We start from the raw sequence: 24,592 nt of genomic DNA, 5'->3' as shown, positions 1-24,592 counted from the left end.
AAATCTGGTAAAATCGGCTTAAATAATGAGCAGATGGTTGAAAAACACTCCGAATGCTGGCAGAGAGTGAGGCAAAGGGCCCAGGAAAGGGGCTACGCTCACTAGGCCAGTTTTTGCACTGACAAATAAATGGCTCCATATATGCACTTTCTTTTCATACTCCTTTTAAAGTCCGTTTTTTTTTTTCTCTCAGAGATATCTCTTTGTGGGATTTGGGGTGGTTTAATGAACCCAGTTGCCATGACAACCTTATTCCTAGCTTTTTCCTGAGCCATGAAACTGAATCTAGGGGTTTTTTTCTTCCTCCCCCCCTTTTTTTTTCTCCTCGCCATTTCAACATCAATGCAGCAAGACAAGCTTTGAGGGCTAAGCCGATTCCCAGCTGAAACCATTTTCTATTTCTGTCTGCACTAAACACTGAGTTTGCAGCTTGGTTTGACACTGCTGGGAGTGTGTACAACTGCACCAACCCGAACTGTGAAGTGAGAGTGATTACACCTTTCTGAATGAGCAGCTACATTCCCAAAGCTGCAATCACAGTAAGTGCAAAACAGGTGAAAATGCCATTAATGTGAAACACCGGTGTTTTGCATCTGCGCTCATCTCCACACAGCTGTGGAGTACGCGGGTCTCGGCTGGATTTTTAATATTGGATAATCATTGAACCTTGCCTTTGTTCAGATGTAGGTGCTCTTCTTTTACCAGCAGTGTCATAAAAATACTGTTAGCTCCCAAATATTTCTCTGCCTAGATGACTGACAGCTCTGTATCTAGAACGTGAAAAGAATTTTGGCTCTAGGCAGTTTGTTAATGAAATCAATAAATCCTCACTGTCACTCAGTTATTATATTTATGTACAATGTGATTCAGGTGTAAGATAAGGGTTATAAGTAGCTTTTATTTTAGGCTACTCTGACTGAATGATTTGCATGTTTATTTTCAAAACAGTAATAAAAAAAGAATAAAAGTCATTTCTAAATGTTCACCCTCTTCTAGGTGTAGGATTTATATTCTGCACTTTAGCCATGGCTGCTTTCAATCTCCAGTATGCTTTATTTAAAGCGCCAAAGCAATGAAATAATAATCGCCTAGAGAATGCACTGCAGTGTTATTTTATTACACAGTTGATGTCATACAGTACGTTTTAAACAGGATGATCAATGAAAAAATATTATTTTGCTTAAAGATCTTTTTTTTCTTCTTTCAGAAGCTACATAAGGTATTTATTTAAGGTGTTTCCCAGACGTTTATACACTGATCATCCTGTTCAAAAGTTTGGCTCTTAATGTACCGTGTTGTTTGCTTGCGCATCAGTGAATGTTTGCGACTTTTGTAATAGCTGTGTACGAGTCCCTCAGTTGTCCTCAGTGTAAAGAGATGGATCTTAAAATCATATAGCCTCTGTTCGAATGGAGTCAGATGTACAGAAGATGCTAGAAAAGTGAAGAATATGCAGCTATAACTTGGAGGATTTTTTCTGAAGAGCACTGGGCAGTTTAACCGCTCAGGACAAACAATAGGACTCATGAACAGCTTTTACAAAACATAAAAGCAGTCAGTGATCATCCAAGAAACAACACACGGTATTAAGAATCAAGTATATGTAAACTTTTGAACTATATAAGTTATAACTAAGTTATATTTAGTTATGTCTTGTGGACTATATGTAAGCCTCTGTTATGAGAAACAGCTTATTCAGGACCTAAAAAGCAAAATGAAGTTTTTATGATCCCTCTGTATGTAAACTTATACCCTCAACTGTTTATAGTATAAAATATACTCTATGCAACTTATGGGAAAGGTTCAGCTGTTCTGTATGTTGATAGACAGACAACCAAATAGCTAAAGAACTAACTACAAGAGCTACAGTGATACAGACAACACCAGAAAATCACACTGTCATGCCACTTTTCAAGCTAAAGCAGCAGTAAGACCAAGCAACACTAAAACTTTCGCCTGGGGAGGACTAATTCACTTCTCTCCAGCTTTACATAGGTGAATTGTGACCTGTGAATGACTGTTTTGTGAGCCATTCGAAAACAGGAAGCCTGTGGACTGTGTTCTCGTTTAAGGAACCACATTTCAATTATTAGGCAGCTGTAAAAATAAACAGATTTGTTTTTTCACTTTCTATTACTTTACTGCAGCCTTGCACACACCAGAGGAAAAAAAAAAATTAGCTAGCTAATGTTACTGCTACATTCTCTTCCAAAGTTGGAAACGGAAATAAACAAAATAAATTAGCTAGCTAATGTTGCTCTTCGAAAGCTAGAAACTGAATGTATATCATGTGATTAGTGCTTTTTTCAGTCTATCCCAGTTTCTTCATACCCAGTATTTTGTGATCCTTTGTATTCCTCAAGTGGTTTGATTTGTTTGATAGGCAGTTGTCCTACTTTGTCAGTATTAAAACCGTAAATACTGCGGATAGGCTAATTACATTATGCTAATTTTGCAACACTGTAGGCTTAGAGTAATGGTTAAAGGTCACATCTGTACACAATCCTTCATGAATAGCTTAGCAGCACTTTTGGAAAGTTGTTTTGGAACTAATTCTATGCATCGCTTACACAAAATCTGTCACAAATTTCTTCATGTTTGCTCAGATTTTCCTCAGAAACATATATTATTAAAGCTTAAGGGAACAATATATTCAGGCTAACTCCAACATCATCGTAAATCAATATCCACTGAAAAAATTCCTTTTCTGTCTGATCCTGTCCAGCCATGACAATAATTTAAGGCTAACTCATATACCAGCCGTATATATAAAGTACTTTACTGCTAACTGTGCTTTTACTCTGGGCCTGCTGCCATGAGGAAGATGGATAAAACAGTAAAGCTGGACAAAAGACCTTGTGTCTCACTGCATTTCATTTCGTATACGGAGTGAAGGGTCATCTATGCTTTCTCCATATGGAGCTTGGAACAGTCACTGCGAATCAGGATTCTGCTCTCTGGTGTGTACCATATACCAAATACCACAAGCATGTATATTTAGCACAGATATAATCCTGCTGTACTAGTAGTACAAACTATATACAGCATTTCCTTGTAAGAAGTTCAAATGGATCATTAACATTTCTGTGGTAACATTTTACAGTAGCAGTACATAACTAATCCTGCACTAGCACCTGAATTAATACGTTCTTAAATATGAACTAATGATGTGTTAAGGCATGTAATCACAAAACAGCTAACCTTAGCTACGACATGAGGCTCATGGTCTCATACGTAAATGACGACCGCATGTTTATTAGTTAATATTAGTTACTTAACATGTAAGAGTACCCGGGGCTCTGATCCTTTGCCCAAAAGAATAAAATTCATATAGCATTCATTTAGCAGACACTATTAATCTATTAACATTTAAAGCCAGTGCTCTATTAGATTATTTTACAGTGTTTTTAGTCTTAGATAAAGCATGTTAGATTTAGTTTACTTCTATGTGTTAATGCATTAACTTACAAACTAACATGTACTTAAGGTGATTGTTATTCATGGATAAATTCTCACGTCACTGTTAAGATAATATCTTCATTAGATTATGATTAGTACATGCCTTACCTCAGGATTGTCCAATCTTATCCGCAAAGGACTGGTGTAGGTGCAGGTTTTCATTCCAACCAAGCAGAAGCCACACCTGAGGCTAAAGAAGGCCAAGATCATCTGATTTAACAATGTGGAATCAGGTGTGGCTCCAGCTTGATTGGTATGAAAACCTACACCTACACCGGCCCTTTGTGGATAAGATGCCTCTGCCTTAACTCATCATTAGTTCATTTTTTATAGTATTTATTCAGAAATGAGTGCCTGATGATTTGTGTACTGTTATTTAAATATAGCCAGCGATCTCTTCTGTAAAACTTGTTTAAGTCATTTCTGAGACCCAGTGGCCAAGCCAGTAAAGTGTTCTGGGAAAAAGACTCGAACACTCGAACACTGACAGTTGTTCAAGAAATTCCTGTATAATATAAATAAAATAAAGTAAAAACTATAAAATGAAAATAAAGTAATAAAGCAAAAGAACAATATGTCATTGTTATTCTACAGTTTTGTGAGCCACTAAACAGGGAAAGCATGAGAAATATTTGGACATATCATCAGCATTTCTATTTTAATGATGTGATGGTGTGTTTGAAATTTATTTCTGAGATAAGTTCATCCTTCCATTTATCAATCCTTTCCTTCATTGTCCATCCATCCATCCATCCATCCATCCATCCATCCATTCATTCATTGTTCATCCATCCATCCATCCACCCAACCAATCCAACCATCAATTAATTAATTAATTCATTCATTTTTCATCCATTCATTCATTTATCCATCAATCCATTCATCCATCCCTCCATTTATTGGTCATTCATTCATTCATCCATCCATCCATTCATTCATTCATTCATTCATCCTTTTCAGGGTAGTGGTGAATCCAGAGCTGATCACAGGAACACTGAGTATGAGGCAGGGATACACACCTAATCCAGTTCAGTGCAGGCCTCCATTCACACACCCATTCACACCTAAGGGCATTTTGGCAAAGCCAATCAGCCTACATACATGCTTTTGGGAGGTGGTAGGACACCGGAGAACCCGGAGGAAACCCACACAGACACGGAGAGAACAGACTGTGGTTCACTAAAAGGAGGAAATGAGGTTAGATTACATTTTTCTCAAAGGTTCTTGTTTGCCTTAATTTAGTTTGGGGTGCTGTGGATAGATGATAGTTATATAAAGAACTGAGTAAAGACATTCAGATGGTAAAAATGGCGTGTGATGAGGCCTGGGCCCCTTCTTTTATCCTCTGGCAGAGATTGTCTGAGTGGAAACAGGCTCAGAGAGAGAGAGAGAGAGAGAGGGAGAGAGAGAGAGAGAGAGAGAGAGAGAGAGCAACAAGCAGAAGGCTTGCAGATAAGGAGAGATAGAGAAGGGGCAGACAGGAGGTACAGGCGAAGGTTTGAAAAGGCGAGATGGGGGTAGGGGTGGACATACCACTTTACCCCTGAACCCCCAAAGCATATGGAACACATTAAAGTGCATTATTCTGTTCTTCCTCTCTCAGAGGGCTAAAGAGATGGATGGCCTGCCCCCCCTCCATGGCCAATGGAATTGTGAGCTTAGAGACTCCTATCTTTCTGCATCTGTAATCCTCAAGCTCAGAGACTCATATCTTTCTGCATCTCTGAGTCTTTCATGGTTTTATCTGTCTCTGTGAGTGAGACTGTGTAAGAACACTAACATACAGTTCACGGCTGAGTTCAGCTTCTCATCTGACTACAGTTACTTCATATAAAAAACACTTAGTCTTACTTATGAAAAGCGAGTTACTTCGGTCTTAATGTATTCTGTGGATCGCTGAACAAACTTTGCATGCTTTGTTTCACTGCTGATTTCACTTCACCTAGCATTTTACATGTTTAGCTCACTTTGCCAAAAACAAAAAACAAAGAAAAGACACCTGAAGACACCCAGATTCTGACTCTGCTTTCTTTCTTTTCTTCTTTCTTCTCTGGGCCTGGGTAGAAACCTTTATACTATATGAAATATTTACTATTTACTTCCAGCATTTAGTTTGATGAACAGTCTGAATCACAGTGCTGATGGATTGAAAGAGAGGTGTGGAGGAGCAGCGTAGTGTTTTCACTGCTCTAAGACACACTGATCTATCTCACAGGTGGCTTGATAATAGCTGATGACAAGAAAAGATGTGCTAGAGAAAAGAAATCCCAATAGTTTCCTCTCAATGAGTTCATAGAAGAGATATATTTGATATTATATCTCCCTATGTAATATTTTTGATGTACAAAAGCTCATTTCATACAGAATGTGTCTAAAGTCAACAGATCTATTTTTTCTACCTAAAGGCTGTTTATTTAACAAAAAAAAAAAAAAAGAACAGTATGTGAAAATATATCATTCTACTTCAACAAGATAAGATACAAGGGTGGCCTTTACAACTTTTACAACAATATAAGAAGTCAATCAGTGTAGAAACCGCATTTTCTTTAAAAATAAATTGACAAAGTGTGCACAATGAGGAGGCACATGCTTTCTTCTGTGAACTAAAAGTGATCTCCACCTCCACCTACAGACCCAGACATTCCTAGCTGCAGCACAATTGTCTATCCACAATTGGAAGAACTGCAACCACATATCATGTTTCAGCATGACGCTGCATTGGGCCTTGATCGTCCGAAATAGATATTCTTTATAAAGGTGAATTGACTGTGAAGGTGCCTTTCTTTGGCCACATAGACTATTCTTTGGGGATTCGTCAAAGATAGTGTTCACAACACTCACTTGATGATCTGAAGGCAAGAACACAGCTGAAGTTTAGAGCATTGATGTGGATATGTTGCAGCATTACATTACACAGCAGTACATGGAAGTATTTGGATTATTACCTGGATGTTTCATGTGCATAACAAATGGTGCATGTAATAAAAGTTTGTAACAGTTACTTTGAAGGAAAAAGTTATCTAAAATCTAAAATCTAATGTTTGCAAATAAAAATATTATAAAAACTAAACCATGAGAATTATGTGATTTTCACAGAATTCACATTCTGTGTCTGAAATCTTTACAAATACTTTGTGCTTTTGAAATGTTACCCCTGTTTCCTTGGCTCTGGATCTCCACTGTAAATATTTTATTATGTGATAAGTTTACATGATCCAGTTTTGGTGTAAATGACTTCACCAGTATACTGTATTCCTCAGTCTTATAACTACACACTTTTCCAATTAGCTTCACGGTAGTAACTAAATAATTTATAGGATTTACACTCCAGTGCTCCCACACTAAGTATTCAGGCTAAACAGTGGTAAGGCCAGTTAACAGTCAGATTCAGTTACCCAGTCTCTTGCTGCAAAACTCAGTAGTTAACATGAGAGTAAATGTGAATGTCGGAAGCCAGAGTGGAAGATGATTGACTATTTGAAAAGCTGAGAAGGCTTTTTGTTCCTATTCTCTCTCCAGGTCAAGGGCATCGAACCCAGACAGTGCCCTCTTTTTATCCGGAGGTCAAACACAGGCGAGCTACAACAACAGTTCACATGGCCTGACTGAAACTGAGGGCTTGTCTTGTTCTTGGGTGTGTATATATGTGTGGGTGGGGGTGTACCTGCTTACTTATCCCGTTTCTCCTTTCAGCTTTTCATCTCGACACAAAGCCTAGTCAATCGTCACACTCCCTTTGATTATCCGTGTCTCTGTTAGGAATCTGGGATCCCTGTCTCCTCAAGTACAATAAAGTGGATTTTAGATTTATGCTGTTTACATGACTGGTGACATATACGGGAAGATTCATGTTGTTTGTCATTACAGACAGCTGAATTTAGAGATTAAGAGATTCAGAGATTATTAATGTTTGTATAGCTTCTGTCTCAGACACTCCACCCATAGTGCAATTGAACTCTTTTGTACGCTTACAATGCTACTTAAACAGTCTCTTCTGTAAAAACTAGGCTCTTGGTCATGTTCGGTGATGGAAAAGTTTCATACTCTTCAGCTTACAGGTCTAGATTTGATGTAGTAATGTAACAAAAGTGATTCCTTTCCTTGGGTTAGTGAAGTGAAGGTTCACAGGACTGTCAGAGAGTTGGACTTCTTCTGGACTTGTCTCACAGCACCCAGCTTCAGCTGACTCTTTGCACGGCATGTACATAACCTACTACCACAGCTGTCTCTTTTACACAGCACACAGCATTTCTTACATGTTTTGTGCACAAAACTGCACATAATTACACATATGCACTTTTTTTTCATAATAGTTAACAGTCATCCTGTATTCATGCCACCGTTTCATCAGTCACTGTGTAGACATTTATTTTGTCTATTTATTTTTCCACTGCACAGCTAATGCCACTTTCATTTGTGACTATACTTTGCACAGCGATTTCCACTTTATCTTATTTTATTTTTTCTCATTTTTATATTCTATCTTGGCGTCCTTGGAGTCTCGCTCCCTCTCTCTGTGTGTGTGGAGTTTGCATGTTCTCCCTATGCTTGCTGGGTTCCTCCCACAGTCCAAAGACATGCTTCTAGACTGATTGGAGTCTCTAAATTACCCGTAGTGTGTGATTGTGTGAATGATTGAGTGTGTGTGTGTGCCCTGCGATGGGGTGGCACTCCGTCCAGGGTGTATCCTGCCTTGATACCTGATGACACCTGAGATCGGATCGGATAAGCGTTACAGACAATGAAATATTCTATATATTTATTTCATTGTACTCTGTTCTGTTTTAATTTTTTAACTCACCGTTTTGACCCTATAGTTTTTCGTAAAAAAAAAAAAAAATTCACTGCATGTTGTACCGTGTATGATTGCGAATGTGAACAACAAAATCTGAATTTGATTTGATTTGATTTGATTTGAGTTGCTGTTGGTTCTCTTTAACTCCCTGAACATCTGCTTTGGATTACGCCTCACATGTAAGCTGAATTAATACAGACAAAACAAAATGGGGGGAAAAAATGTTTCTTTGGGTTAAATCTGCTTTTTGCATTATACTGCAATCAAGACAATCACATTTTTGGGGGGATGGAGTTGGGGGTTAGTCTGCAATGCTGATGTTGTTTTATAATTATGTAGGAAACGGCAGGGCAACTTTTTATCACACTAAAGAAGATAACATGATAACTACTGAATGCAGACACTTCATACAAATTTACAAAATTTACCACCTTCATGTTTTAGTAATTAGTTCTGTAACAGTTTTATGCCTATAGTATAATAAGATCATAACCATTAGGTGAGGAATAAAACACTATTCATTCTGTTATAGGGAAATATTCAATTCTGTGGCAGTGTCATGTGACCTCATGCAAAGTAGACTTACTCTTAGCATCCCAAAGTGGATTATTTTCCTATAACAGCATGCGTCAATATGCCTCTAATACTACAGCAAGTCACCAATCGTTACATTTCTATTTTCAATTCTTACATTATAGCAGCTATAAACAGTCATTCTCTCACCAGCCAGACATTTTCAGTCTGTTGAAGTAAATAAGAAAAAAATGCAGCTTGTCATGTTACCAAAAAAATGGAAAAACTACTGAATGAAAAATGAAAACTACTGCACTTTACAAAGCACCAACACTATAAATTCCTTATACAAATGTCAAATAAACGTCTCATTTCATGTATGTACATTTTTACATATTTATACACCGACCAGCCATAACATTATGATTACATGCCTAATATTGTGTTGGTCCCCCTTTTGCTACCAAAACAGCCCTGACCCGATGAGGCATGGACTCCACTAGATCCCTGAAGGTGTGCTGTGGTATCTGACACCAAGATGTTAACAGCAGATCCTTTAAGTCCTCTAAGTTGCGAGGTGGGGTCTCCATGGATCGGACTTGTTTGTCCAGCACATCCCACAGATACTGGATGGGACTGAGATCTGGGGAATTTGGAGGCCAAGTCAACACCTCAAACTCGTTGTTGTGCTCATCAAACCATTCCTGAACCATTTTTGCTTTGTGGCACGGCGCATTATCCTGCTGAAAGAGGCCACAGATATCAGGAATACCGTTTCCATGAAAGAGTGTACATGGTCTGCAGCAATGCTTATGTACAACAAAGCTATAGGTCATAATGTTATGCTTGATTGGTGTAAATAACAGCATGTTGTAAAAATCTGATTACTACACTTAGTTTATGTAGCAAGTCTCTAAATTAGTAAATGATTTGTTATTGTGTTGGGAAATTATAACTATATACTGTAACAGAAACCTGTGATATGCCTTGCAGCCGGAGTGCTGCTGTTACAGAGCGTTAATCAACACCACTAATCACCAAGACTAATCAGATTTGAGAATTGAGCGGGTGGTCTTACTCACAAGTCATTTACAATGACCTACTTTCCACTTCTATTCTAATAAGTTCCATAAAGAATTTTTTTTAGTAACTCAAACAGTCACGCATGAGCTGAGAAACTCTACAGGGCCCCGAGTCTCGTCAGTTCATGATCCTGCCCTGAGCTTGGGCTTCTCTCTGAGGGAAACTGCTGTCGTCTGTGCAGAGGTCTCAGCTTGACCTTCACATGTAGGATTTATACTACCAAAATAAAAAGGACTACACAAAGCATACAAACAAAAAAGAATTCAACAATCTATATGCTTGTGTCATTTCAGACATGTAGCCAGTTCATCAGAAGTGTTTGATGTTGTAGGATGTGGAAGGCTAGGTACAATAGTACAGCTAACGTCTGAATGAGCCAGAGAAAAATAATAAGGGGCATTGAGAGTGAAAGGCAGGGAGTGAAAAACAAGCAGTGTCATGCAGAACATGAAAGGCACAAATCATGTCAGTGGGTGATTAAGAGTCAGTCAGTCAGCAAGCAGCATCTGCTTCCTCTTGCGCCAATTACCCATCTCCCTTTCAGTGCCATGACCTTTCATGGGATTTGAGAGTTACTCATCTCTCCATCTCTTTCTCTTTCTCTCTCTCCTTTCTCATGACTCCTCGACAGCTATAGATCACAGATGTACATATATCAAACCAAACCAAAGCTTATTAAAGTCATGTGGCTTGGAGAATCTGAACACAGGCATGATTTTAGTTTTTAAAGCTTTATCTATATCGAGTGAGTGCTGAAAGAATCTGGATGTCACTTACTGTAGACTGTAAGGTCAAACAGAGCGTCCTGCAAGCTGGTGTCTTTTCATAGAAGGTAATGAAGATGGGTTACTTTCAGCAAAGCTCAACAAGGATTTGGTTTAGAGTTTAGTGCTAATACATTTGTTTTGTTGATCTCAGTTGTGTTATATGAGAATTGTGTTGCACCACTATTCTGGGAACAGTGGGTGTGAGCTGGGAATACACTGGTACATGGGACGCCAGTCCATCACACGGCAATATTCTCACACACACAAACACACACACACACAGAGAGAGAGAGAGAGATATACTTAATGGAAATTAAGGATTGCAAACTCACCTTTATTCATATTAGGAGGAAAGCAGAGGAAACCCTGACATGGGAAGAACATGTGAAATTCACACAAGCTGAAGATCTCACCGCGGAACTTGGAGCTTTGAGGAAATCACAATAATAGATACTTTTCTACTGCATTATTTTTCACACATATAACATTACAGAACGTTTCATATAAAGAAGCAGCAGGTTTAGAGTTGATCTAGGGTTACGGTTACTTTGATTCAATTCAGATTTACATTTATGACATTTGGCGTCCTTATCCAGATTGACTTACAAAAGTGCTTTAAAGTCTCTATCAATGAATACGTCACCACTGGTTCACTAGGATACCATCAGCCTAATTCCTAACATTGGAAAGAATAATAGTGCAATGTTTTTTTTTTCAAATACATAAATCATACACGGAAGAATGAAAGCTAGTTTCAGGAAGAGGTAGGTCTTCACCCGTCATTTTGAAGACATTTTGGACATCTAGGGGAAGTTCATTCCACCACCTCAGTGCCAGAACAGAGAAGAGTCTTGATGTATATCTACCTCTTACCCTGAGAGATGGTGGGACCAGTCGAGCAGTGCTAATAGATCAATAGTAGATTAAATCTCAGTGTTTGTTGAAGCACTGTGAAGACGCTCACCTGCCAAGCTATAAAAATGATCTAACACCATCAATCAACACTATTTTATTTGACATCATGTAAAGTAGTTCTTTCAGGTGTCATGCCAGGTAAATGATCATGCACCACTTTCTCAGATGTGCTGAAACATCCACGCCCATGTCAAAGCCAGTAATAATAATAACAATTTCAGACAAACAGTTCGAAAGCAAGGTCTCATTAAATGACCATCAATGTAATGACATTAACAGACAAACACCTGTGATATGGCAGATGGGGTCAGTTTCCTCGCTCTGCATTCCAGCCTGACTGGTCATTTCTGTGCCTGTTCCAGACAAGCAATGCTGGAAACCGGAGAGCAGAACTGATCAAAAACATTCCCAACATCAAACTCCTCTCCTTCTCTGAGCCAGGATTGTGTTCAAATGTGTGTGCATTTAATCATCTCTCCATATGTACAACATTACTCTTCTATTGCCTTGGCAAACATGCAGGACATTTCTTTAAAGAAGGATTTGCGTATATAAAGGATTTTTGTTTATTGAAAGACAAGGACAAGCCTTTCAAGGTACATTTGACGTGGGAGTTAATGAAGAGTAATATAATATAAATTAGACTCAGCAGCACACACACACACACACACACACACTATCTTTTATAAAGACCTTCAAAAGACATTATTAATGCAGCTAATTAATGCTATTCTACATCTAAACATAATAATAATAATCTTAACCTGAGAAACCATCCAGACATCCATCAATGTTCTGTACCGCTTATCATACACAGGGTTGCAGGAACATGGAGCCTATCCAAGGAGACCTAGGGGATAAGGCAGAGGACACCAGGAATGGGATGCTAAATCATCACACTCTACAGACAACTTAGAAAGTCCAGTCAACCTACCATTCATGTCTTTGGACTGGAGGAGGAAACCCAAGTACCCAGAGGAAACCACCAAAGCACAGGGAGAACATGCAAACTCCATACACACACAGAGGGCAGGATTCGAACCCCCAAAACCCAGAGGTGTGAGACACAGTTCTAACCACTAAGCCACTGTGACTCCCACCGCAGTAACCGAAAACAAACCATTGCTCTTTTTTCTTTTAAATAAAACCTACAATCTCTACACAAAGTAGAGATACTGACATATATCAGCTGCCTGTGCATCCCATTTGGTTCCCCTCAAGACACACATGCAGCAGTAACAAGATTGCAGGTTGCCAGATCTGAGGCAAATCAACCCAAACACCACCTATTCAATAAACTTAAAATCTGATGTTCTCGCAGTCAAATCATGACAACCACTGCAAAGATATTCACACCATAACAACACATTTTTACAGAATTCTTAAAATTATACTATTTGTTCCAAACATCAATGTCTAAAATGTACTACATTTCCTATAAATAGTGAGTAACGCACAGCACTTGACTTCATACAAGACACCGAGTTATGTTTCATATATTTGTTATTGAATGGCACAGTAGCAGAGGAGGAAGTATATAATGTTGCGCTCCAGGGCTCCTGGTTCGAGTTCAGGTTACTGTCTTTGTGAAGTCTCATTTGTGCATTTTCTTCTGATTGTCCCTTTCCTCCCACTTCCCAAAAACACACAAACAAGTTGATTCAAGTTTATTTTATCAAACAGAAGTGTGAATGTTTGCATTGAGATAGACTGGCATCCCATCCAGGGTGTTTTCCTAACTTGCACTCAGTGTTCCTGATATAATGTGTACCAGTTACTGAACAGTTACTGAACATGAGTGAAAGAAAGCATAGATATTTATTATCTATTTGAATTTCATATGAATGTATCTGGCTATGCAATGTTTTGTTTGTTTATTTACTACATTTCAATCATCATAGATCACATAAAAATAATCTATTTCAATTGTAACTACTTGCCTTCGGAAACATTTTCATATTACAAAACAGTATTTATAAAATCCAGACTAAACTAGCGCGTTATATTCATCTACTTGGCAACCTTTAAAGTATCTGTAATGCATTTTTATACCGTTATACCGTATTTGACCACAAGAGGCCGCCAAAGTGAATTTATTAAATTAACTCATTTGTTCCGGTTAGGATTGCTGATACAGTTAAGCTTTGCCACCCTCTTGTGGTCAAAGAAGGTATAACAGCGTAACAAACGCAATTCCTCGCTAAACAGCACCAGAGTATCACGGTTTTATTTACAGTGCTTTATGCATTACTAACATTTTCTAATTATTGCACATTCAAACTGGTTTAACCACTGAATAAATTAATGTCCCCATGCCAGCCTCGCTTGTTAATTCTTGGAACAATTTTTTTTAAAATAAGACCAGGTTCTTGGTACTATATGTAGCATGTAGCATATTAACAACCAACTCTTAAGTCCAAAATAATCAAATCTCCTCAATATGACAAGAACACAGTTGTTTAATAGCAATTTTGCCATACAAACTATTTGTGCAAAATTCTTTTTTCACAATGACAAAAAAATATATATAATCAAGGCCACGCAAGTTGACATATAAAGAGTGTAAACGTTTAGCATGTATTTACTGTGTCCTTAATGGAGCCCCTCTATGGAGAGCCAAAAAACGATTCACAGTCTTCAGTATTGAGTGGTTTTTAAATTGCTGTACAAACGATTACGATTAAAAATCAAACAGCTGTAGAAAACCTCCGATATTCCTGGAGGCAAATGTTTGAAGACAGTTAGAAAGAACAGATATGTGATTTGTCCGAATATTACAAACACGAGCTCATACCATAATCACGATCATTAAGAGTCTCAGTATGGTTAGAGGTACAAGAATATTGCAATATTGTTGATACAAAACGTTGTACAAAAATAAACCATTGCTTCAAAAATAAACTATTAATTCAAATATCAGTTATTACATGCATAGCAAGGTGATGTTCAATCATAATATGCCATAAGACATTATGACAAAGGCAAAAAGGCAGTTTCCGAGAAGACTGTTCTAGCTTTGTATGTGTAGTCTTTTAACTGTACCCTGAATGACAGCCTGAACCCTGGTGCACATCTGCATTTGATAGTTGCATAGCAACTAACTAAAATAAACATAAGAAAGAACTAGTGACTAAACTGCAGCTAAACCCTCTGATGTTTAGGTGAAGCTCCCAGTCCAGTCTAGACAAGGACATACAAAGGAAATGAGAATGTGATAATACTAGCTGGCAGATACAGGATTTATCAATAATATGCGGAAAGAAAAAGATGAGAGAAAAAGCATTCACTTCATTTCTACAGTAAGAAAACTCTGAGTCCCTGTGAACCTTGTGCATATACTCTATAGCCTGCTTGCATAAGACAAATACATGAGTCGAGTTGAATTTTGCTTAAACTACAGCGAATTCTCAAATCGGACTGGTCAGAAGGTGTTGATAAATTTTCTGTAATGACAGTTATAGTTTCCACATATTATATTAATGCACACATTCTAATTAACATAGTTTCTATAGTAACAACTAACAGGGACTATTTTATGGCAGACACTAAAATTAGAAGATTCAGAAAACATGCCATTGTTGAATTTTCTGTTCAGAGATGCCGAGTCAGTATTTTGAAAGAAGTCTCAAGCATCAGCGCTTTGTAACAGTCAGAGAAAAAGCTGTTCTGTCAGAGGTAAAGTTTTCCGTCAGGGAAAGTCTTCACGACAGAGCAATTTGTGATTTCTAGATAAAGGTACAATTTGTTTTTTATTAGCTTTAAGAAAGTTTGGTAAGGGGACCAATAGCTGATCAATAACTTTCATGAACGATTCACAATATTACTAACTACAACCAGATAAAAATGTGTCATTCTTAATTAAAATAGAAAATGACTAGCCAGATCACAGAAGTGAGATCTTTTCTAGACATTCTCTATAAGGCACAATGCAAGGGTTGAAAATCTTTAGACAATTATCTAGTTTTAATTGAATTTGCATAGGAAGACAGATTAAGTTAGAAAGACAAAGAACCAATGAACATCTATAGGTAGATAGTCGACCTGCCAATCGAGTATATTTGGACAGCTGTTAGACAGAGAGATAGACATGGTCAGCCAGCCAATTTTATAGTACACGGCTGGTCAGTTAGGTAGATAGACAGCTCAGCTGACCAATGGCCACAGCCTGCACACAGACAGGTTGAAAGCATGGCAGGCCACTCAAAGGATTAACAACCTAGCTTTGTTTAAAGATACTGTTCTGGAGTACGAGTGAATTAGAAGATACAGATCTGGAATTTTGTGATTTTAGTTCGTATTTCTAAGCCGCCAATGAGCAAGGCCCCTAACCTTCATTTGTTCAGCTGAACTGTAAGGCACTCTAGATAAAAATGTAATGTAAATGGGATGTAAAAACAGAACCAGCAATAATATTATGATAAGTAATTCTGATTACTGACTTGAACTGTAAAATCTTAAACACCTTTTGTCATAAAATTGATTGCATGTTTCTCATCAAACATGGTATAAGTGCAGTTAAAAGCAAAAGTTAAAAACAAAAGTCCCTGTTGTTTAAGTATAGGAGCAAAATCAACAGAAGCATCGCTTGAAACAGATACAGATACCTGTCACAGACTGGCATAGACTGGTGACCCTAGAAGTATCAGGAAATAGGAGATACCGTAAATGTGATATCACATTTGTCTTCATTTTGGCCTTAGGATACACAAATGTTTGCACTCGCCAGTTTATAACCAGAAACATAAAAATCTTTTAGCCTATACAATGCATATGTATAGTTTTATTGACTGAATTTGCTGGAGTTTGATAAGATTTAAAGCTAGTTGTAAAGGCAATGTAAGACTGAAATTATAATAAGGCAACAACTGATTGCTAAAGTAATTTCAAATGGAAATTGATAAAACAACCTTCAATAATTAATACATCTGATTACTGTTATGATTGCCAAAGAACTGTCAGACTGATGATTGAGAAAAGAGAATGAGAAATGTTGATTTGTGCTCAAGACACGGTCCTTCCAAAATGGCTTTGAAGCATAGCATCCAAAAAGCAAAATTTCAAGTCCACTGTATTTCAGAGCTGTGATCAAGATGAAGATTCCTTTATAGCAGGCACACTGTAGCTGAAAAAGAGCGGAAGGAAATCAAAGGGTCTCAAAGTCTTCTTTAGATATCATACTGATATCATCAATAAGAGGAGATGAGGAGGCTTTCCTTTATCCTTTTCTTGCATTTTTCATATAAAAACATAGAATATAAATCTTTTACATTTCATTCTGGCTAAGTTGGTATTTACACAGTGAAAGGAAACATATTAAAACATCAATAATTATAATCATTTACAAAAAAAGGAAAGACGTATTCACAAGTCAGCGGTGATGACCGATTCGCTGTACATGAGTCTGTTGGAATCGGCTAACAGAGACGCCTGAGTTGGGTCCATCGGTAGCCCCTTTTGTGCCATGTGTCCAAACATGGACACTGTAGCACCCTGTATGGTGGCCACAGGAGCTAGAGTGATGCAGTTTGAAAGCAGTGGCGTGTTTGCATCCTGGTTCGAGCCTGTGGAGGGCACGCTAGTAACATGGCCCGTGCTGGTGGAGCCACTGGCGCTGCTAGGGGAGCGACTCTTAGGGGGAGGACAGTGCTGGAGCACTCGTGTGGGTGCCTGCGCTGAGGCAAAGTGGGCAGCTGGGAATGCGGTGTAGCCTGGAGGGATGGCGTATCCATTCACGGGGATGAAACGCTGGTTCTGTGGCATTGGTGCTGCCACAAAACCTGTGATCTGACCTGCTGGTATCCCCTGAGGAGCTCCATAGATGTATCCGGCATAGCGTGGGCTGCTGAGGTTGCTGACAGGACTGGCACTGAGCGAGGTGGTCTGAGTAGTGGCATTGCCTCCGGATGGTGTGCTGGAGCTGGCGTGGGATGACAAGCCCTCCCAGGCACGCAGTCTAGCATGGATGTCTTTAAACCTGGGTCTCCGTGCAGGTCCTTCCTGCCAGCACTCGTTCATCAACGTGTAGACACGTGGCGGGCAGTCATCTGGACAAGGCAGCAGTTGCCTCTTGCGGACCATCTCGATCACTTCTTGGTTGCTGAATCCGTAGTAGGGTTGAAGACCGAAGCTAAAGATCTCCCAAAGAATGACTCCGAAAGCCCAGATGTCGGAATCTGTGGTGAACTTTCCATATGCGATGGCTTCTGGAGGCATCCAGCGGATGGGAAGCAGCATTTTTGGCTGCACACGATAATAATCAGAAGCATAGATCTCCCTTGACAGTCCCAGGTCTGAAATTTTAACATGAAGTTGTTCTCCCACAAGTATGTTCCTTGCTGCCAGGTCCTTGTGAACGTAAAAGTGGCTGGCCAGGTATTCCATGCCAGCTGCAACCTGCATTGCAACATGAAGGAAGTCTCCATGGTCCAGGCTGGACTTAACCGTGCCGTCCTCATCACTGCTGCAGCCGACGTCAGAGTGTGGCGAGCGCATGACCAGGAACTCATGGAGATCTCCGAGTGGCAAGAACTCGAAGAGCATGCACACAGGCTGCTCCTGTGTCACCACACCCAGGAGACACACAACATTGGGATGGTGGAGCTCAGCCAGGACAGAAGCCTCTTGCTGGAATTCGTTCCATTGCTGTGGGCTGGAGAAATCCTTCAGAGTCTTGATGGCCACAAGCTGAGCATGCTCCATACCCGGCAGGTACAGGTGACCTTTGTAGATTTTACCAAAGGTGCACTCACCCAGCTCCTCCATGAAACGTACTGCTGACAGAGGCAGCTCTTTGGCTTTAGTCTAAAGGAAGAGAGAGAGGAAGATGTGTTTATGGTAAAATTTCACTGACAATGCATGTTGATTTTATTTATACACAACTAGTTGAATTTTGTCATAGCATCCAATGTCTCTCTAGTGTCAGGTAATAGACTGCTACTCTGGCATACTCCTGGGATGTTTCTTAATATACTTAGAGTAAATAATATAGCTTTGTGTTTATTGTTTCCCTAAATGATTGCAAGCCGTCCAAAGCCGTGTAGCAGCAAAGCAGAATTGAACTATGATGCAACCTCCACCATGCTTCACAAGCTGGGATGAAGCCTCGGTGAATTAGTGAATCAAATGTATAACCTAAACCTATAAACACATAATCTAATGAACAGCAAGAATAAGAAAGTTTTTCTTGAAATTGTCTATCATACTCACATGTACACGTGTTATGTACATGTTATTATTAAATGAATTGGGAAAATGGATTAAAGTGATGGGTTAAATGGTTAGTTTTTTGGTTTAGCAAATTCTGATTTAGGCAAGTCTATGTTTTGTTCTACCAAATGAACCATCAGTCTGATTATAAACCATTCTTTCTTGTTGCTTTACTTAAATGTATTTCTTTGATGATATAAAAATGAGATAAAAACTTTTACTCTTTGACCATAAAGCTAAATCATTCCAACAGAAGAAGTACAGAATATCTTTTATCATTTATCTATATTTTTTTCTTTGCTTTGATGCCTCTCTCTGAAGCCTGGATGAGTTTACCCTCTGACCTCTGATGCTGACCTCTGACCTGCTCTGTAGACTTTAACAGAAACTAAAGGGAGTGCTAAATTATCTGAACAGATGTCCCACATCAAAGTCTTCCATCTGCAAGCATTATTTTATAGCTGTTGTAAACAGTCTGCTGACAGATTAATATTCCATTATGATTATGATAAAGGATTTATGCTAGCTTTTGTTACTATGCTCAATAATTCATGGCCATGGCATCAATCCTCCAACTGAAAGAAGAAGAATGTGTCTGAAATATAGAGTGCGATTCACTGCCATCTTCTTTCACACATGCAACCAAGATTCACTGCTGTATTACACATATAAGGACATCTTAGTATGAAACGCTATGGTATGTACTGTATCATATACATTTACAGCATTTGATAGACACCTTTAACCTTTATACAATTTAACTCACTGTATACAACTGAGTGGTTAAGGATTAAGGGCCTTGCTCAGGGGCACAGCAGTGGCTGTTTGGTGGACCTGGGATTAGAACTCACAGCCTTCTGATCAGTAGCCCAACAACTTAACCACTAAGATACCAGATCCCCAAACTCATATACAGAAATACATTATTACAGCAGTACTGTTGAATTATGACTTACTGCTCAGAAGGTGATTGATTTTCTATAACAGCAGCTCTGATAATAGTGCCAGATACAAGAGAAATCACAGGTTTATATTAATGCTCTCTATCTAACATTCCAGCCATTTGGGAGACACCCTTATCCAGAGTGTCTTACGTTTTATCTAATTTTATTCAAACTGAGCAGTTGAGGATTAAGGGCCTTGCTCAGGAGCCCAGCAGTGACAGCTTGGTGGTCCTGGAATTCTAACTCACAACCTTCCGATCAGTAGTCCAACACCCTAACCATTAAATCACTACTGCCCCGCTACTCCTTGTATGTAGATGCTGCATATGAACTGGTAATAAAGCTAAACAGATTAAAAGAAAAACTTATACAATATGTGTTTACATTCTCTTTAAGTATATATATATCCATTTAAGGAAGGAGTCTACAGTGTCAGTGTGCTTCGTCACAAGAGAGCTGCTTTCTCGGTAGCATAACAAGCCACATTTTTTAACATTCTTTATTTGACTTTCAAGAGAGTAAACAAAGTCGCTAGAACACAACTGATAACAGCTTTATTTTGTGGCCTTTCCACATGAAGTGTAGATAAAACTGATTAAATGTTATCGTTTGGGAAAATTATTGGTGTATAAAAGGATTCCATGCACACCTCTGGCCCATATTTAGATCAAATAACTGTATTCAGATACTACCATCTCTATTTCTGATATATTTTACATATATGTGCTTTAATATAATATCATGTGCAGTATGTTCTTAGTTCCCTAGCACCCTGTTGTTTGTACACATTTTGTATATATAGAATATTTCATCTATATTTATTTATCTTGTAATCTGAAGCAGTCTCTGGCAAAAGAATTTTCTTCCGAATGAAAAAAATCTTCTCTTATTTTATCTTATCTCTTCTATTGTAGTCTTCCAACATATTTTCCCTATATGTTCCATTTTCACTTTATTGTATTTTATTTGTGCTTTTCTTTTATTCTTTTACCTTTTTTCCATTCTTTTAAGTGTAAAAATATCCTTTGGGAAATTGGAAAATAACCTTTAAATTGGCCTCGCTGCTCTGCATCCTGTCATTGATTATTTTCTTTAAACTGCACCTCATGTTTTATTCCTTACTTAAACGCTCCATATTGCTCATAGTTTAATGTCAGTAGACGTACTGATTGTCAGTACAGGAGACAGTTAATGATGGCTTCACTAGTCTTCGGAGGTTAAACGAAATTCTACCCATAGGGAACAAATCCATGCCTATTACATAAGGGGCAGCTGGTTCACTTTAGGACCAAGTCTCCATGTGGCAACTACATCTCATCCCTGATCTTCTCATATTAAATATTAGCGTTGCATTGTGAACAATGTCCTCTACATGACCCCTGTCGTGAACTTTGACCTGCAGCTGGGTCTGCATGAGAGTGCATTAAGTACACTACAATACATCTGGGACTTGTTATGTTTCATATAGCAGAGACTGAAGCAGAGTGTTCATGGAAGAACTAGAGACAATTGAAGGGTTGAGTGCGTGTATGGATTTGGGTCAATAGCTTGTAGAGCGATCATAAAACTTTATTTCCCCAGTGCGCAGTTACGAATTCAAAAGCTCTCTCTTTACTCAATTGTAACAAAACTCTTGGCTAAGACTGATGTGTAAGGCTCCAGACTCTGTAATGTCCAGTACTTTTTTATGTTATTAGATAAGGCTTTAGAATATTTGTTCTTTACAAGAATTAATCATTTGTAGTGGCAAAAAGTATAGACTATTCACAAGATGGTGGACAACATGACAGTAAAAGAAGTGAAAAATAATGCTTCCAACACCCTCTAGTGGCTAGCAGCTTCCACTTTCAACTACTTGTGTCCTTATTTTAACTTTAAATCGATTAAATGCTACGGTTTGAGGTTAACTGAACTAACTTGAGCAATAAGACAACTTGCAAAAGAAAGCAAGAATCATCTGCAAACACATGAATTTGCTGGGCAAGATGACTATATAAAATTAATATTATAATAAATGATGTCACTATACACTAAAGCAAATCACGAATGGATGTTGTAAAAAATTCTCTCTTCGTTTTCAGTGCTAAGTAACTTCATTTGGTACTCGTTAAACAAACATAATTGGACGTTTCATACTTTCAACAAAACAGAAAAATCATAAACAAAAACCCCTGAAAAATCATAACACTACTATTGTACTCAGACAGTAAAGAAACCTATATCATGCTACTCACTGTATGCCTAAGAAATGTTTTAAAGTATCATTAAATTATCACAGTTCATTTACATTTAGAAAATTCAGTTTGTCTTTTTAAAGCATAATTTTAGTCATTCAGCTTGTGTTCCCTAACTTGAGAAAATCTGAGACCTTTCCAAATGACCTTTCAACTTGTTCTAACAATATAGACCAAATAAAATATGCACTAAATACTATGAATACACTGATGAGCTACTATAGGTATCTATGAGACACATTGAGTTTGCTGCCATGTTTCAGTGTTTTTCATGACTGTTTTTCTCACCTTGGGCTTATATGCAGGCAGCATGGACATCTCCACGTTCTGGCCGCGTACAGGTTTGGGTTGGCGCTGGGTGGGTGGACGTGAGGCTTTCTGGTTATTCCGGCACACGCAGATGAAAAAGAAGAGCAAGGCGATGGCTAGAGGGATGGCAACACTGGGGACCAGGATGTAGAGGATCTCTATACTGCTGCCGCCACGCTTCTCCGGGTCTGAGCACCACAAAATACATCGATCATGAATCGTTCTATCATATATATGCTACTGGAAAATAAATTTAGAAATGTACTTCTAGTTAAAGCACTAAAACTCTATACAGTTAAAGCTATGTAGTTCAATTCATTCGGTCAAGACTTACAGAGAAACTGTTACTCCACTCTGTCTATAAGTAAACTGTATGTATTTCATAATTAATCAAAGATCAAATTATGTTCTGGGAATACTAATTATTCAAGATATATTGAAGAATTATACCAATTCTTGGTCATATATCCGGAACTTTGGTCCCTGTAGGACATGTTCCTCGCTTGGTGCCTGTATGGCAGTGAACTCGTGTCTAGAATCTCAGCAGTGTTATGAGTGCAGTGAGGGTGATTATTGTTCCTCACCACATGCAGGGATGTCACACAGCTCCATGCGAACGCTCTCATCCAGAGTGAAGCACCACGGTGCCTCCTGCTTGTTTCCTGGGTTACGGCAGTATGAGTGACCACCGTTTAGCTCTGGGTAGCGTACAGGGAGGTAGGTGTGGCTGTGCGGATACTGCGAGTTCCACGGCTGGCACTGGCGGCCTGATCTCGTCATGCTGGCCGTGCCCCGATAATCCGAGCCGGTGCTGTTGAAGCACTTGTGATCTGTGTCAGAAAGGAAATAGCAGGTTAGATGGGCTCGATTTAACTTAAATCACTCATGGGCTGAAAAGCCATGCTTACTTTTGTTGATAGACTCGCCCATAGGGATGCCTATCCTCATGCAGTTGGCAGCCTCGGGGCTGTCTGATGCGGCAAGGTCCTCACAGTTGGGCAGTTTGAGTCGTTTGAGGATGATGGGGTTGGAGCGGGCGATGATGTACTCCGTCTTACACAAGTCGTTCTCTAAGATCTCACACTCGTCTTTGCACAAGTCTCGTGGTTTATCAATGCCAGTGCTTCGGTCACATGTGGGGAAGGCGAAGTGGCAGAGCGAGGGGATGGCAAACTGAGAGCAGCGATCTGATAGGTGGTTGGATGTGCCAATCATGGTGAAGGCAGCTGGAAAAGAAGGGGAGAGAAAAGAGCACTGAGTGCTTCTCATACTCCAGAGATTAATTTGCTACACAGTGTGTCTCATGCATACACACTTGAAGGGCTTAAGATGCTGGCTTGGCTTAAATATGCTCTCAGCAACAATTTGACAGAAGCCAGGTTAGCGCTGAAGTCTAGTCCATGTGTACATTACGCTGTGATTTAGCACCCTGGCCTCCAGAAGACTCACACTGGTCACATTAATCCATGGGAAAAAGCCAAGTCTCAGGTCAGTCTGGTTCCTAAAGTGCTTTATTTCTTATGGACAATGATGAGGAGACCAAAATACCAATATACAGAGATGAGCCTTAAGAACTGTGGGAACACATTTTCTAACAGACAGGAATGTCCTTGAAATGCGTCCATAAAGCCATTAAACACGGAGAGAGGCAGAGTGAGAGAGAGAGAGAGAGAGAGAGAGAGAGAGAGAAAAAGAGAGAGAGAGAGAGAGAGAGAGAAAGAGAGAGAGAGAGAGAGAGAGAGAGAGAGAGAGAAAGAGAGAGAGAGAGAAAGTCCTGGCGCTGGTTCTAACGCTGTCACTTTTCTGAAACTGCATCTGCACAAACACTAATGAAATGTTACAGATGGAGCTGAGCTAATCTGGCAATTCCACTGTGTTTGTGGCAGCCAGATATTTCCTCCTTACGTGCGAGATTACATTCCTAACGAATTTCCATGCAGATGGTTTGAGTCGAAATGAAAAACGACACTAAAGAGAGCGTGGTATTTCCACAGAGATCAGTGTGATCGAAACCAATACATTCTTGTTTTTAAAGAGAACTCTTTAGAATTATAATGCCAGCGCTCTGGACGGTCACTGGAAGGTGTGTAATATAAAGCTGTACCGGTTATTTGAGTTTCGATCTCTCCTTGCATTTGCAGAGAGTCAACGAAGATACTCCGGTTCCCGATGAAGCGAGCACAGGCGATTCCTCTGTACGGCTGGCAGAAGCCTTCCTCATCAAAGTCCTCTCTGAAATATTAAACAAGACAGATTCCACATTCAGTTCATGAAGCAGGATGGACAGAACATGAGGAACACATGCGGTGATCTTTTCCAGTGGTTCTCAAAATGAGCTCTGTCAGGGGGGTCTGTGATTTTTTTTTT

At 39.1% G+C, this 24,592-nt stretch overlaps 1 protein-coding gene across 1 annotated transcript in view; it reads right to left on the bottom strand.

Annotated features, from left to right (window-relative positions):
- Positions 1–13,976: 13,976 nt before the first annotated feature.
- ror1 (receptor tyrosine kinase-like orphan receptor 1) overlaps positions 13,977–24,592 on the bottom strand; it is a 125,288-nt gene continuing 114,672 nt past the window's right edge. Inside the window, exons 5-9 of the mRNA XM_058403750.1 lie at positions 24,330–24,457; positions 23,134–23,451; positions 22,810–23,055; positions 22,205–22,413; positions 13,977–18,333 (exon numbers count right to left, since the gene is read on the bottom strand). Coding sequence (XP_058259733.1) covers positions 16,894–18,333; positions 22,205–22,413; positions 22,810–23,055; positions 23,134–23,451; positions 24,330–24,457 — 2,341 coding nt within the window. The 3' untranslated portion in view covers positions 13,977–16,893. The remainder of the gene's footprint in view (positions 18,334–22,204; positions 22,414–22,809; positions 23,056–23,133; positions 23,452–24,329; positions 24,458–24,592) is intronic.

This window comes from Hemibagrus wyckioides, linkage group LG11, assembly GCF_019097595.1.
Source record: "Hemibagrus wyckioides isolate EC202008001 linkage group LG11, SWU_Hwy_1.0, whole genome shotgun sequence".
NCBI lineage: Eukaryota > Metazoa > Chordata > Actinopteri > Siluriformes > Bagridae > Hemibagrus > Hemibagrus wyckioides.
Note: the sequence above shows the minus strand (reverse complement) of the source record. Positions and strands in the feature narration are given on the sequence as shown.